Below are 15,966 nucleotides of genomic sequence, written 5' to 3' on the forward strand. Positions count from 1 at the left end.
AATGTGGATGAAAAGTATATAGGAACTCTGTACCATCTTTGGAAATTCCTAAATCACTTATTTCAAAATAAGTTTAAAGAAATCTCAGTTATATATTTATCATCTAATATCTTACTCTTTCATATACCAGAATTTTTTAAGCACTGAAAAATTAATGCAAGAAATATCTGCCTAGTTATGTGGGGAACTCTTTTCTCCAGCCATTTTAATGTAGCGATGGCTTATCTGCACAGCATTCAAACATCTAGCTAAAAGGGCACCAGTCCTCAGATCACCCAGATGTTTGCCTTTTTGACGACAGCCTGAGACCCCAGTCTCAGCCCAGTAACCCAGAGGGGCCTCTGTCAGTCATCCAGCTCCGACTTCACAGCTCACCCTGAACTCTCTGTGTCTCCAGGTTGTTCACGACAACTACCTCCTGTATGTGTTTGCTCCAGACCGCGAGAGCCGGCAGCGTTGGGTGCTGGCCCTCAAAGAAGGTAATTAACCTCCTGTGCGACTGAATCTCTGAGGCCTCTAGATCCTCGAGAAGGCTTGAGTTCCATGATCAAATAAAGGGCAGCTGATGATCAAATATTTCTTCCTTTTGGTGTTGGTGGGGACTCCCAAAGTTTCAACTTGGGCAACAACCAGTACAGTACAGGATCAGGCAAATCCTGCTAGCCACCTATTTTTGTAAGGCTCTTAGATAAGCTTGTTTTTAATATTTTTTAATGGTTCTATTTTAAAGGGTTATGAAAGTACCTCCACAATGTATCAGTTGGGTCTTCTGGTAAGCAAAATCCAAACTATTTACTACTGGGCCCTTTAAGAAAATGTCTACTGGCTCCTTGTATTGAATGAAGAACAAGAGCATAGGCCCTCGAGTTAGAGGATTTGGGCTTGAATCCTGGCTCTGCCACTCACTAGCCACGTGTGTTCAGGCAACTCAACTGCTCTGTGCTTCAGTTTCCCCATCTATTTTTAACAAGGAGAGGAGGAGGGAATAATAATAATAATATCTCCTTCCCTGTATTATGCAAAGTAAAATCAGTCAGACAGAGAAAGAAAAATGCTGTATGTTCTCATTTACATGAGTAATCTAAAACATAAAACAAATGAATATCACAAAACAGAAACAGACTCACAGACACAGAGAGCAAACTAGCAGGTTCCAAAGGAGAGAGGGGTGGGAGGAGGGGCAAAATAAATGAAGGGGATGAAAAGGTACAAAAGACCAGTCATAAAATAAGTCAGTCACAGGAATGTAATGTACAGCACAAGGAATATAGTCACTATTTTATAATAAGCTTGTATGTACATCATCTATAAAAATATTGAATCACTATGTTGTGTGTCTGAAACTAATACTGTAAGTCAGCTATATTTTAATAAATAATTGTTTTTAAAAAGCACCTGCCTCCAGAGCTGCTAAGAGTAAGTCTCTTGGAACTGGCCAGGTCCATAGTCAGCACCCAAGAAATGTCAACTAGTTTTAAAGGTTTTCAGATCATTGTAAGTGTACTTCTTAGGGCTCACCTTCTCGACCGCATAATCAGAACCAGCACAGTATTTACGTACATGAGATGTGGAATCAGGCTGCTAAGGAAAAAGCTCTAGCTCTGCCAATAATTAGTGTGTGACCTTGGGCAAATTCCTTGACTTTTCAGTATCTCCATTTCCTTACCTGACTAGTAACAGATAGTCATAGAGTTATTGTGAGAATTAAAAGAGTTTGTTGTTGTCCAGTTGCTAAGCTGTCTCCGACTCTTTGCGACCCCATGGACTGCACCTCCCCAGTTTCCTCTGTCCTCCACTGTCTCCTGGAGTTTGCTCAAATTCATGTCCATTGAGTCACTGATGCTAGAACGTGGCAGACACTTGGAATTATACCCAAAGAAAGCATTCAGTCTGTATTACTATCATTGTCATTTAGCCTGAAGGCCCGGATTTGCAGGAAAAATGGGTTCAAATATTAATCTAAGTAGCTACAGAGACTGACGGTAGGCAAGCCATCTGAAATCATGGGACCCAAGATGCCCTTATCTGAAAAATGAGAATAAATATACAAGTCTTATCTTCTTCCAAGGTTGTTGTGAGTCTCAAATGGAAAGTGCCAGATAAACTGAGAAGTGCTCTCAAGTTTAACATTCCCGGGCACAGAACAAACACTAACATACAAGTAATCAAAAGGGCCCCAGTTACTCTCACTGGCCGCTCTCCCTCAGTGAAGGGATTTTACTTACAGGATGTTAGAGCTGAAAGAGGCATTTGAGATAACCTGTCAGTTTTTTATACTTTTTTTTTCCATCAGGAAAGCCTCTTTTCTCCTGTACCAAAATTTGACTTTAAAGCCACAAATCTAGAAAGGATAAAAGCAAAGTTGCTATGGGTAGAGAGATGAGAGAGATGGAGTGGTGAGAATCACACCCACTGTCTTCCCTGAGTTCCCTAAGGCATTTTTGTGGGGCCCAGACACCCCACCTAACAATCCCATGGCACAGTGGGAACTGGGAATCAAATGAGGATCTTGCTCAACCCAAAGACACGCAACTGACAAAAGGCACAGCTGGATAAGAATCCAGATCTGCTGATGCCTAAATTCAATACTGGAGAAGGAAATGGCAACCCACTCCAGTATTCTTGCCTGGAAAATCCCACAGACAGAGGAACCTGGTGGGCTACAGTCCCTGGGGTTGCAAAGAGTCGGATACGACTGAGCGACTTCACTTTCAAATTTAATATACATGCTTCTATGTGCTCAGGAAAAAAGGCCATTTTTTCTGACTACTCTAGGTAATACACATGCAAGTTCACACAGCAGGGTCCAATCTCAAGGAATTGTAAAGTTGGTGGCTTTTGAGTGACTGACCTGGAAATAACTCTTCTGCTGGTGCTAACTCCTTTCAGAAACCAGGAATAACAACAGTTTGGTGCCCAAGTATCACCCCAATTTCTGGATGGATGGGAGATGGCGGTGCTGTGCTCAGATGGAGAAGCTTGCAGTGGGCTGTGCCCAGTACGATCCCACCAAAAATGGTAAGCGGTTATGAATTCCCTTTCTTCTTTGTATAATGACTGACCACTCTGCTAGTAGGAAGTATAGGTTCTTTGCTTCCCATCACCAGGGGTGTCCAGGATTGAATGCAAAATTTCACATTTTCAAAATTTTCAGAAGACAGTCATCTGCATCTAACACCAGTCTTTTGGTGTTTTTTCATCTCGAGTGTGTGTGTATGTGTGTGTGTGCACTCAGACATGTCCAACTCCTCGCAACCCCAAGAACTCTAGCCCACCAGGCTCCTCTGTCCATGGGATTTTCCAGGCAAGAATACTGGAGGGAGTTTCCATTTCCTTCTCCAGGGGATCTTCCTGACCCAGGGAGCAAACCTGTGTCTCCTACTAACCTGCATTGGCAGGCAGATATTTTATCACTGAGCCACTGGGGAAGCCTACATCTTGAGGCTGATGTCTTTATAACTCCTTGCTACTCAAAGTGTGGTTCTTAGACCAGCGGCATCATCAGCACCTGGAAGCTGGTTAGAATGCAAATTCTAGGTCTGTTGGATCAGAATTTGTATTTTAACAATATCTGGGTGCACGGTTCAGTTTGAGAAACATTGTTATACCTTCAAGTTAGGAAATTTGAAAGGCACAGTCTCCTTAAATCTGAAGTTGTAGAGACAGCCTTATAGATATACAGAGATACACAATATTATCTACTAGAGTGGCATCATATCACACATGTGTTTATAACACAAGTTGAATTCTACACACTTGGAGGGGAAAGAAAGTAAAACAAAAAACCTGCTTATTTTACAATGTGGCTTCTCCCTGGCTCTACTTACTTGCCCTTGAACTCCACGGTCTCAGAGAGAAGGAGGCCACAGCCTAAATGCAAAGCTGAAACAGAAGATGTTGCCCTTTGGCCTTTAAAGTCAAAGACCTAGGTCCTAGGGATTGGCATTTGAATCATTTTTAATTTATGTAATGAATTTGGAGGGGGCACATCCCAGATAGCTCAGTGGTAAAGAATCTGCTTGCCAATGCAGGAGACGCAGGTACAGTCCCTGGGTTGGAAAGATCCCAAGAAGACGGGAATAGCAACCCACTCCAGTATTCCTGCCTGGAATATCCCATGGATAGAGGAGCCTGGCGGGCTCCAGTCCATGGATCACAAAGAGTTGGACATGACTGAGTGAGTGAACATGCATGCACGATGACTTTGGGCCCTGAACCCCCAGTGAAGGGCAACTCCACTCTGATGCACATTTACGTACATTACCCTCCCACTTCTCACAACCATCTAGGGTAGATGGTATGATGTTGAAGAAAGAGGAGGCTTGAGCACTTCAGTACCCTCGAGGTTACGCAGTGAGGAAGCGCACTGCGGAGACATGGCTGACTAGGAATGACGGATCACACGGGTTGTTTTCTTCCAACACCCTTTCTTCTCAGCCTCTCTTACCCTACTTAACTCTTCTCATCTGTCAGTTTCTTTTTTGCACTAAAACCCAGTACCTCAGATTGACAGCCCGAGGCGGATGTGCTAAATGTAACACGTGGCTGGCTTTTCTGCCGCTTCCTGAGTTGCAGCCCCTCTTAGTGCCACTTTAAAAACCACTACTTCTCACCCTCCACCTTGGGAGAGAAAGTTCAGAGTTACCAGTCCCTTGGCCCAGAAAAGCATTTGCCTAGTTTTAGAGGTCAATGATTCCCTACATTAGCTCTTTGGACCATACAAAAGCCCATATCTAATGAAAAAGAAATAGGTTTTATGTGGGTGGAATCAACCCCAAGGTCAGGATGGCATGGGCTTGCCAGTGAGTGAAAGCTCTTTCCAAAGTCAAAGTTGTCTCCAAATTCTTGCTGGAACCTTGCTGTAGGCCCTTGGATGGGTCACTTGGCTAACAAGGACCATGGTGTCCTCATCACTAAAATGGAAGGAGAAATTTTAGGGGTCTTAAGATGAAATATTCTCTAAACTCCTTTCCAATTCTGAAATCCTTTGACTCTGTTTCCATTTTGCAGTTTTCTCCATGCGTGTAGTGGCTATTCCTAGGGACACAGTATTCCCCTCCACTGGGTGGTATACACATGTTAGAGGTGTGCAGAACATCTGAATGACTCACCGGGTCAGGGTTGGTCATGCTAAGCTCCTCCTCAAATGAAGCCAGTGCCTAACCAATACACAGTCCCTCTGCTGATGGACCTACTGCCATCTCCTCATCTGAGTCTGTTCTTATTCTCCCTTCTTCTGGTTTGGTTTAAAAACCTCATGCACCATAGTTTTGACTGACTCGAGGGCAGTTTTCAAGAAGCAAGGCTTGTAGAATTCCCAGTGTTGGGCACAAATACAATGAGGGTCTAAGAGGACAGGGCTTTGGGATTAAAAAAAAAAAAAACCACAGCTGGTGTGAGTTCCAGCGCCTCAGTATCCTTGCTCTGTGGTTTCATATTTGTCAGTTAACTTTCTGAGTCTCTTGGCCAGCTTTCTCATCTGTAAAATGGGAATGATGATAGTAAGGGGTTACTTTCTGGGGCTGCTGGGAGAGTCAGTGGGGTTGGGGAAGCTCCTAGCACCATTGCTGGCACTTAGCTGGCTCTGTAAATGGAAACTGTGTCTGCTAGTCATTCCCTTTGTGGACAGAAGAATCTGAAGCTGAGAGAGTTCGTGTGTGTCTGCCTGGGAGGTAACAGAGGTCGCTGAATTTAAAATGGGCTCTGTTAAATCAACCCACAGGCTTCCCGGGTGGCTCAGTGGGTAAAGAATCTGCCTGCAATGAAAGAGATGCAGGAGATGCAGGTTTGATTGCTGGGTCAGGAAAAGCCCCTGGAGGAGGGAATGGCTACTCAGTCCAGTATTCTTGCCCGGAGAATCCCATGGACAGAGGAGCCTGGCGGGCTATAGTCCATGGGGTCTCAACAGAGTAGGACATGACTGAAGTGACTTAGCAAATATTCAACCAACAGCAGCACCCACTTATGCAGCCAGAACTAACCCCACGTACAAGTTTCACCGCACACAAACTTCACACAGAGGGGGAGGAAGAAAGGTAAGAGCAAGGCCAGAGGAAGAAGAGATCAGGCACAGAATACTCAGGGCTAGAAAGGGCTCAAGACCACCCAGCTTGTATATGGTGGAGTTGGGGTTAAGGTAACTGGCTCTTGGCACCAAGTTGAGTGCTGTAATGGAAACATGCTTCCCATTATGTATGTATGTTTCCTTTTTCTAAGTGAATTGCACACCTAATATCCCAGCCTGCCCTTGATTATGGAGAAGGCAATGGCAACCCACTCCAGTACTCTTGCCTGGTGAATCCCATGGACGGAGGAGCCTGGTAGGCTGCAGTCCATGGCGTCGCTAAGGGTTGGATATGACTGAGAGACTTCACTTTCACTTTTCACTTTCATGAATTGGAGAAGGAAATAGCAACCCACTCGTGTTCTTGCCTGGAGAATCCCAGGGACAGGGAGCCTGGTGGGCTGCCGTTTATGCGGTTGCACAGAGTCGGACACGATTGAATCGACTTAGCAGCAGCAGCAGCCCTTGATTAAGGTGTCAGCACAGGGTCTGGGCTCCAGAGTCAATGTATGATCTCTTCTCACCACATCCCAGACATGGCTGCTCAGTTCCAAGTCAACCCCCTGCAGAGATACGGTGCTCACCACCTGTGGATGCCACCCACCCTCTGCTTATCTCTAACTGTTCAAGAAGTCTTTGAACTGAGCAGAAGCCTAGACACTGCCTCCCCATACCACACAGACACACAGCTTCAGTCCACTGATTCCACACTGGGCCTTTTTAGTGCCTTAAACCAGGGGTTCCTAACCTCTGAGATCTAATGCCTGATGATCTGAGGTGGAGCTGATGCAATAATAGTAGAAATACAATGCACAATAAATATAATGTACTTGAATCATCTGGAAGCCACCCCTTCCTCCACCCCACTCCCTGGGTTTGTGGAAAAAATGTCTCCCACGAAACGAATCTCTGGTGCCAAAAAACCTGGGGACATCTGCCTTAAAGGAGAAATCCTGAGAAACACAGATGAAGAGATGAAAGGAAAGAGAGAGGGGAAGGGAGAGAAAGGAGAAAGGAGGAAAGAAGGAAGAGACTGCAAAGAAAGACATTGAGACATGGAGACACAAAGACATAAACAGAGAGAGGTGTTGCGGTGTTGCCTGGAGGAGTCGGCGAGAGCAAATACTCGGAGCCTTAAGATAACAGCCCTCTCACAAAGCAGCACGACAACCTCTCGCCTCATCCACCCTCTCTCCAAGCCCACAGGGGCATCAGGAAGCCAGTGAGTCACGGTCCCCCTGAGTCACCAATTCCAAATCAGGTGGGGGTGCCTTTGTGGAGGCTCCGTGCCTCTGGGAAAGGACACACACTGAGACCCGGGGAACCCCTCTGATCTAGGCTTTTCCTGGGGTACCGGAAGAGGGGCTTCTGGAAGTCTCTGGTATCTCCTGGAAAATGAGATCAGGAACATGCAGGCTGAAAGAGAGAAAACCCAGGCCCTGTGTCTCATCCTTTCTCCTGCTGTTCTCTTTGGGGCCCCTTTTCTCTGAAAAGCCCCCAGCCGTTCATCTCCAGCTGGGCACATTCGGTTTCATGCTCATTTTCTTTTTCTGTTTTTCTTGTTTCAGCTTCAAAGAAGCCTCTTCCTCCTACTCCTGAAGACAACAGGGTGAGTGAAAGCACAAGGTCTGGGCTTGGGGAGGTGGGGGCCCAGGGCACCTCAAGCTGCTGCCCTGGTGTCATCCTGCTTGGGTTTCCCATCTGCTCAGGTTTCTCAACCCTGACCTCGTTGTGATGCAGCTGAACTCAACACTATGGGTTTCTTGGGCCCAGCTTGTCTCCTGGGTGGGTCCAGGTAAAATGACCACTCAACTGCCAAAATCTTCACTCCACTGCCTTCACTCAACAAACACTTCTCAGTATCATACTGTGCATCCAAGTACCTTGACTAGGTTGGGGCCTAATAACAACTCACAGCCACATAAACTGGTGTATTTACTCCACCCTTTGACAGACAAGCATTTTGGAAGCATACACCTGAGAACACTTCAAATTCTTCAAAGCAGGTCCATGCTTTTACTAGTCATTTCAAAACTCACTATCTGTTCTGGCCACTTCAGAGGGTTATAATTTTATTCTCATGTGAAAGTTTGGAAAAGCAAGTCCCACGAGAGGTTATCTGAAGGCCATTCGGTAACTTGGTAGTCAAGATAGTAGGCTAGAGGGTTCCTGCTGTGGTGGTCTTTAACTTGAGTGGTCGTTCCCAAAAGTCTGGTCCCTGGACCAGCAGCATCAGCATCACTGGGGAACTGGTTAGAAATGCAAATTCTCAGAACCCCTTCCCCCGCTGCCCAAGCTCACCACACCCTAAGACCTCTGACACGCAAAACTTTAGGGAAAGGGACCAGTAATCTGCACTTTAATAAACCTCAAGATGATTCTAAGGCATGCTGGAGTTTGAGAAACACTGGTCTAATATACCAACTTGCAAGACTTAAGTGATATCAAGTCAATTCTCGGGAAGCTATTTAGTTGAAAAGACAAAATAAAACAAACCAAAAAACAGGAGAAAAAGCAATCTTAGCCCTCACTTTATGGTAATACCAATGCCAATATCCACGTTTGAGTAACTGGTCTTTAATCCAGAACATACTGATTCTGCTCCCTCATGCTTCTTCCTGAAGGATGAACCCTACTTTTTTTTCCAGCCAATATGGTGACATTTCAAACACTGGCAGCTTCCCCATAAGAGAAGTTCTACATCGCTCAAAACTGGGCTGACTTTTAGATTTGTTGTCAGCCCTCTCTCACTCAACAAGAAAGAAGTGTATTTAAATTGCAGCAGAAAATGGGCTCTTTTCCATTTTACTTCATTCATCTTCTAAAGACCATTTCACCATCACCCTTGAAAATATGGTTTGGAATCCCACTGCCCTGGCTTGCAGGTGGTTCCAACAGTTCCACCTAAACCCATACCTCTGCACCTTAGACTGGCTTGCTTCTATCTGGTTTTTCACTATTAGTGAAGGTAAAAGTCAGAAAAAAGGGCATATCCACCTCCCTTTGGACACCACCACTTGGCTTCTCAGACTTCTTGAAGGAACAGCTTTAGGACACCAACCGCAGGACTGTTGGAATCATGGTTGCAGTTTCGATTATACATCTAAATCTACAGCAATCTTGAATTACTTGAAATCACTTCTCCCATCACCTTCATGTTCTGTTCTAGACTAAGTGATGGCATCTTGAGTTGGCATCTATAGAGGCTATACTTTTAATCTGATCTGAGCAACAGGCCTGATGCTTAGTGTGAGAGAGTCTATGGACTGGGGACAGTTCTCCAGAAGGTGGAGGGTGGCTATTATTGGTCAGGATAGAAACCATTCATGATCAGAGTAATTGAGAACTCCAGGCCTCTCTAGTCTGTGGATGCAGATGAGGTTATGTTTCACTCTTGGTCCTCCCACGTACACAAGAACTCAGCCCTTCTTCGCGGCCTGTCCCCATCAACCCAGAAGGACTTCCTGAGGGGCCACCCAGACACACATCTGTGGCTTCCTTGTTAAGGCACACTACCCCTGCCACTCCCACCTGGGAGGGCCCAGTCTCAGCTGGGTGGAGCTCTCCCCTACTGGGGTCAGGAGCTCTCAGAAATCAGGGCCATTCTGAGACCAGCAGTAGAGTGGCCAGGAGACAGGACTATTCCCCCATCCCATGACTCATCTCATCTCCTGGGCTTCCATATAGCCCTTCTGGAGCCCAGAGTCTCAGTTTCTCCAAATGCCATCCCTTCGTTTTCTCAGTGGAATCTCATGGTTCTCAATCCTATCAGCCCCAGTACTCCCTTTTTCTGACAAATATTTTATAAAGCCCCTTTATTATAACAAAAAGAAATTAAACAGGTAATACCACTTATGTAAACACATACTTTCTAAAAGAACCAATAAATGTTCTAACCATAATGTTTAAAAAGGAAAATAAAATAACTTATACAAATCCATACATGTTTCTTTATATAAATATTGGGCATGACTATACTGGACCGAATAATAAAACGCACCTGTATTTGAATCCTGTTAAATTTGGCAGCTCAAATGCAACTGTTCCAGGAATGTAGTATCAGTGACTCAAAGACAGTATTACCATCTGTGATACACTTTCCAAAAGAACAAACAACTCTTGGTCAAGTTCTGAACTAAACAAAGTGTAATCCGCCCTCCACATAAAGGGTGGCTACCTCCTAGGAAAGCAAGCACTTCATGTAAGGTGGAGGCCTTCTCTGGAATATCTAACAGGACATTCAAAAGTTGTATAGGATGTGGGATGCTGCAGGGTGTTTTGCATCCTTGACCCTCTCCCATTCAATGCTAGTAGCCCACCTCAATCTTTGTGACATTCAAAACACCCCCATAGATGTCCAAAACACTCCCTATGGAAAGGTTTCACATGGTTTGAGAAATCCACTCTGATCTTTGTCTTAATAATAATCAATCAATCAGTTGGATCTATAATGAGATGAATACCTTACTATATTTTTCCTTTATCCTCCTGCCCTTGAACACAATTCCTTCCTCGATTAGCTCTTAGCGTGACAGCCTCAAGTCCAACAACTCTGTTCTGTAGTACTCAATATACCATCTCACAAGCTCCACAAATAATCGAGGCTTCAAATTCAAACTGTATCAGTGTGACAATATTTTATTTTTTAATCTCCAATATTTGTATGCCACCAAATACTTAAGTGCACTCAGAGAACTTCTGATTTCCCATCACTGAATCTCACTCTAGCCCCTGATCCAATCTCTTCCCACATTTGCTGTCTCACAAAGCCTGCTAGCCTGTAGCAGGTGTGCCCACCCTGAACACTTGTGACTCCTTACATGAGGACCTCTTCAGTCTTCAATATCTCATCCTAAGAAAGATACTGAAAAACAGTGATACAAGCAAGAGAGCCCATCAGAGGAACAAGAGATCCTATGGGATGTAGTAGAGAAAGCATAAGAATAATTCAATTGCTAAACTTGCCCCATCTGGGCCTCAGTTTCCTTATTCTAAACAAAAGAGTGAACTAAATGATCTCTCAGAGGCATTTCAGCTCCAACAGTCCATGATTCTATAGATCTGGACAAACCCAAAAATAAAAATAGGAAAGCATGAACTAAATGATGTAGTGTTGACTTCATCAGCTTTGCCAAGAATGTGATGCTTCTAACAGAGAAGCTGTGAATTATGACATGGCTTAAGTAGAGAAACAAGATATCTGTGACAGGCATAGCTGCCTGGAATTCACTGAGAGTCAGAGTTTACCACTTGGAATGGGAGAGGCGGTGAATTCCAGGTAATGCGTGTCTTTGTGTCCTATTCCATATCACGAGCCTGACAATAAGAAAGCCAACCAGAGGAAGGCAAATGGCCTCAGCGAGTACCTCCAGTGGATTTGAGGAACCGGTGTCTGAACTGGCATAGGTCCAAGAGCAAGTTACAGCCCAGGGACTTGCTGACCTTGCTTTCCACAGGCTACCTCCTTTCTCACATCTTTGCTTGATTTTGTTGTCTCCCTCCTCCAGCGGTCACTTCGGGAACTTGAAGAAACCGTGGTCATTGCCCTGTATGACTACCAAACGAATGATTCACAGGAACTCATGCTACAGCGCAATGAGGAGTACTACCTGCTCGACAGCTCTGAGATTCACTGGTGGAGGGTTCAGGACAGGAACGGGTGAGGCGCCTGGGCGGCTGCTGTCGCAGCTTTCCAGGGGCGGTGGGAACAAAGACTGTCCTGCCTCTCCCAGAGAGACCACGGCACTGAGTTAGGAGGGGAGGGCAGAGGCAGAAGGAGGAGGAAGGAAGAAGATGCTGAAAAGTGTCTTCCCCTTCTCAGAAGAGCCTGGGAGGCAGTCACTCACCATACTTACTCCCTGGACCTTATCAAGCCAGGTCCCAACCTCCAAACTCATCTAAAAATCTTCTGGGTTTTACCACTGATATCCACAGTTTGGGAGAACAGCAACTTGTCCCACAAAGCACCATTGTTTTTGAGTGCTTAAATGAGGCTGAAGGTGTATATCCCATTGTGAGGGTCTTATTGTTGGTGGAAACAAAGGGCATGTACAGATGGTGCAGATTGGTGGTTACATTAAGAAGCATCAGGGAAAAAATACTAAAGATTTAGTGAATCCAAGAGCCTGTGAACTAGCCATCCATGTGATTCATGGAGAAAATAAAATCATACAAATACAATTTACCCTCAATGGGACTTTCGAATGAAAAAAAATCTTATGACCCTTTATCTGAACTGAGCTATAAGAAAATTACTGTTACTGACCTTTAGAATGCTCTGTGATATAGATGAGTTTCATACTAGTGGTTAGTTTAAAGTTATCAGATTTACACTGCTTTATAAGGCTATATTTTCTCCTTTAAAGATCAGAGATATTTACCTATGTCGCAGGATATTCTCCAGAATCATCTCCAGGAGATGATTTCAATAACTGCATAAATTCAACATAAAAATGTACAATAATTTAGCAAATTTCCTTCTTGGGTGCTTAGACTGTTTCTAATATTCTGAAAATATTAATGCTACAATTACCATCTTTATATATTAAGGGTTTAAACATTTTCAAAGTATGAGATTATTATTAATTTTAACATATTTTTTAAAAGAAAATGAAAACACTCCATTATTGCAGTATCCGGATAGCCAATGTTGATGTTTTATATTACAAAAACTAACAATAGCTTAAATAAGTTAACTGTTTAACTGTTTAAATAACAGTTAAAAATAAGCCACCCTCCATTTGTCTGCACATCAGTTCTAAAAGTATTCTTTGTTAAGTTACTTGTGCATCCTAGGCAAAAGAGTTATACATATAGAAATGCATCCTATTTTTCATTTGCACTAAGGTGATTCATTCTGATCTTCACCTTGCTTTTAACTTTTAATGATATATCTTAAAGATATTTTCATATCAGTGCATACAAATCTACCTTATTTTTTAAGTAAATGTATAGTTTTAGAATGTATGCTTGTACTATAAATATTTAAACAATATTTTATAGTGGGATATTTAGTTTCCAGGTTGCTTTCTTTGTTGTTTGAAACAAGGCTGCAATGAAGATCTTGCATTGCCCATGCTCATGTAACTTAGAAATCTTTTGAAATACACATACTTTTGAAAACATATTTTTTCTTTGGGGAAAAATACATAACTCACATTTCTAACTATGGAACTGGTGAGTCAGACTATGTGACATCTTAATTTTAAAAGGTAAGTCCCTCAAAAAGCTTGCCAAATTTTACATTCCCCACCAACAGAGTATTGGAGTGCCAACACTGCAGTGAAAGTGTTAGTCGCTCAATCGTGTCCAACTCTTTGTGACCCCATGGACTGTAGCCCACCAGGCTCCTCTGTCCATAGAATTCTCCAAGGCAAGAATACAGGAGTGGGTAACCATTGCCTTCTCCAGGGGATCTTCTGGACCCAGGGATCAAACCTGGGTCTCCCGCACTGCAGGCAGATTCTTTTCCATCTAAACCACCAGCAAAGCCCAACATTGGGTATCATTAAACTTTAAAAGGCCAGGGGTGGGGGCGGCAATCTGATGAGCAGAAAAAAAAGGTACACAAACATTTTTAGGGTAAAGACTTTACTTTTTACATATATCATAACTTACATTTTCAAGGCACCTTCTCTTTAAGTAGTCTTATCAATTCCATTGCAAGGGAAGTAAAGGGGGGTTAGATCAAAACCTGTGGTCTCAGAAGCAGGGTCACTTGCTTGCTGAGAACAGACCCAAAAGCTCCCTCACCTGGAACCTCCCTCTCTAGTTAACACGGGGAAACAAACAAGATCAGTCACATCACCTTCTCTTTGCCTATTATGGGGAGGCTCATTTCAGAAACAGATTCAAGACTGCCTGGCTCCACAAACACCAGAGGAACTTACTAAGAAATTCATCCCTTCAACCAACTGACATTTCTTTAGTACAACTTATGTGCCAGGAAATTCCTTCTCCTAGGTTTCACTTCCCCAAATGACAGTTTACCCTTTGTTCAATGGCCCGTGGAAAGGCTCAGCTCTGTACTTCAAAAGGCATCACAGAAGACACCCCACAGGCCAATCAGGGTGGATGGGAATTTCCCTCATGTGCTTTGTAATCGTGTGGTACAGCGGAAAGTACACAAGATGTGGAGACAGAAGACTCGGACTTGAATATCAGCTGCTTTTGTTATACAGGGCCTTTGGAAAAGTCACTTAACTTCTGTGAATCTATTTTCTTACCTGTAAAATGCAGATGGTAATATCAGCTTTTCATCTCAGAGTGTTGAGAAAATCATTGAGATAAAGAAAGTGAAAGGGCTTTATAAATTCTATATCCACACACGAGAATTATCATCATTTTGTAGATAATCCAGTTTTGGTTGGTATATTAAAACTGTCATTTTATATGAAAGCAAAATAGTATTTGACCTAGTAATATAATTGTAAACATATGGTGTGGCAAAAACAGACATAATTAAAAGGAAATCCAAAAGAAAGACATAAAAGACAGCATATTTGAGAACAAATGGACTCCTATTAGTTGGAATTGACTACCTCGGGTGCTGACTTAAGAAGGATTCTGAGGCTGGATGTTCAGTTCTCCAAAGAAAGCATAATACCATGACTGACTAGCCATGGGTATAAGATATAAGATATCCTGTATTTGGCATCACCATTCTTCATTTCTTCACTCCTCAAAACAATTCTGTGAAATAGATTACACATTTCCCATTAAACATAAATCACTAGATTGAAAAAAATTCAAACACTTGATGGAGTAAAGAGCAAGAAGTTATGAGACATCTTTTCACAGAAGGCACAGAAGGAGGGATTTTATGTGTGATCCAGTTTAGGTCCTTCATTTTACAGGTACAGAATTAGAGGCCTTGAAAGTGGAGGAGACCCTGCTTTCACCTTGTAGTATTAAATGTGACAGTGAATGTGAGAGTGTTTTGAAAAGTACTAACACAAGTGTAAAGTATTTTGATGTTCTTACCAGTCTCTTGATCCATATGTCTTTGTTTATACACAATTTATTCCTGCTCAAAAGAAACTCCTAACCCCAAATCCAGCATAGTTTTATTTCATTTTTCTCATGTTTTATCATTTATGTTTGAAGGAGCACAAATAACAAAAAACAGTAGGGAGGCCTTGAATTTAAAGTTTACATGGTTGACTGGCAGTATGTTTTGGACCTGTGGTTGGAAAGTAATTCTTTATATTTTAATTAATTTGGTTTCTTAACTATAAAATGCTAGCACTAAAGTGGAAAAATACTGATTATAACACACACACACACATACACACACACACAGATGTTTCCTATTAGAAAATAAAGACTGAACATTGATATTTTTTCCAATAGAGGAAATTTCACAATGAAGAGACTAGCAAGCAGAGCTAATAAAGTAAAGTAACTATTTCTTATTTATTATGGCTCAAATTTTAGTAATAAGATCTATATAGCCTTTAGCAGATAGCAGGTTGTTATTTTTAGGAATTTTTTATTTGAAAATTTTAAAATGCTTATCCTGAATGCTAAACAAGACTTCATCTTTAAATGACATCTAGTTGATTATATCTATGAAATGGAGATGTAAAAATTAGCTTTATATTAATATAAACACTAATTTCCCTTTAAACAGGCATGAAGGATACGTTCCAAGCAGTTATCTGGTGGAAAAGTCTCCAAATAACCTGGAAACCTATGAGTAAGATTTTTTTTTTTTTTTTTTTCAAAAAATTGGTGCTAATTGATCTTCTTAGATTAGGGGTGAATCATTGGCTAATTATTAAGATACCAGGCATTTTCTCTTTTTGACTTGCTTCCATACTCAGGACCCTAAATAAACGGCTAGGGACCACTTTAAATAGAAGGAGAAGGATATGTATTCTCATCTTCCCTTTTACCAAAGT

The 15,966-nt window shown here is 42.6% G+C and overlaps 1 protein-coding gene and 1 long non-coding RNA gene across 3 annotated transcripts in view; one reads left to right on the plus strand and one right to left on the minus strand.

Annotated features, from left to right (window-relative positions):
• Positions 1-15,966, minus strand: part of LOC136156325 (uncharacterized) — an 80,805-nt gene that overhangs the window by 28,413 nt on the left and 36,426 nt on the right. The window contains exons 3-4 of one of the 2 annotated variants that reach the window (XR_010660934.1): positions 14,605-14,755; positions 13,781-14,289 (exon numbers count right to left, since the gene is read on the minus strand). The exons of the other annotated variant lie outside the window; for it this stretch is intronic. This is a non-coding gene — a long non-coding RNA (uncharacterized lncRNA). Of the gene's footprint in view, positions 1-13,780; positions 14,290-14,604; positions 14,756-15,966 lie in introns of those variants that run through there. 2 annotated transcript variants of the gene reach the window in all.
• The window catches only part of ITK (IL2 inducible T cell kinase), a 62,875-nt gene that overhangs the window by 21,147 nt on the left and 25,762 nt on the right, over positions 1-15,966 (plus strand). The window contains exons 3-7 of the mRNA XM_065918996.1: positions 398-479; positions 2,890-3,018; positions 7,633-7,673; positions 11,572-11,723; positions 15,696-15,761. Coding sequence (XP_065775068.1) covers positions 398-479; positions 2,890-3,018; positions 7,633-7,673; positions 11,572-11,723; positions 15,696-15,761 — 470 coding nt within the window. The remainder of the gene's footprint in view (positions 1-397; positions 480-2,889; positions 3,019-7,632; positions 7,674-11,571; positions 11,724-15,695; positions 15,762-15,966) is intronic.

The sequence above is a fragment of the Muntiacus reevesi genome, chromosome 1 (genome assembly GCF_963930625.1).
Source record: "Muntiacus reevesi chromosome 1, mMunRee1.1, whole genome shotgun sequence".
In the NCBI taxonomy this organism is placed as follows: Eukaryota; Metazoa; Chordata; class Mammalia; order Artiodactyla; family Cervidae; genus Muntiacus; species Muntiacus reevesi.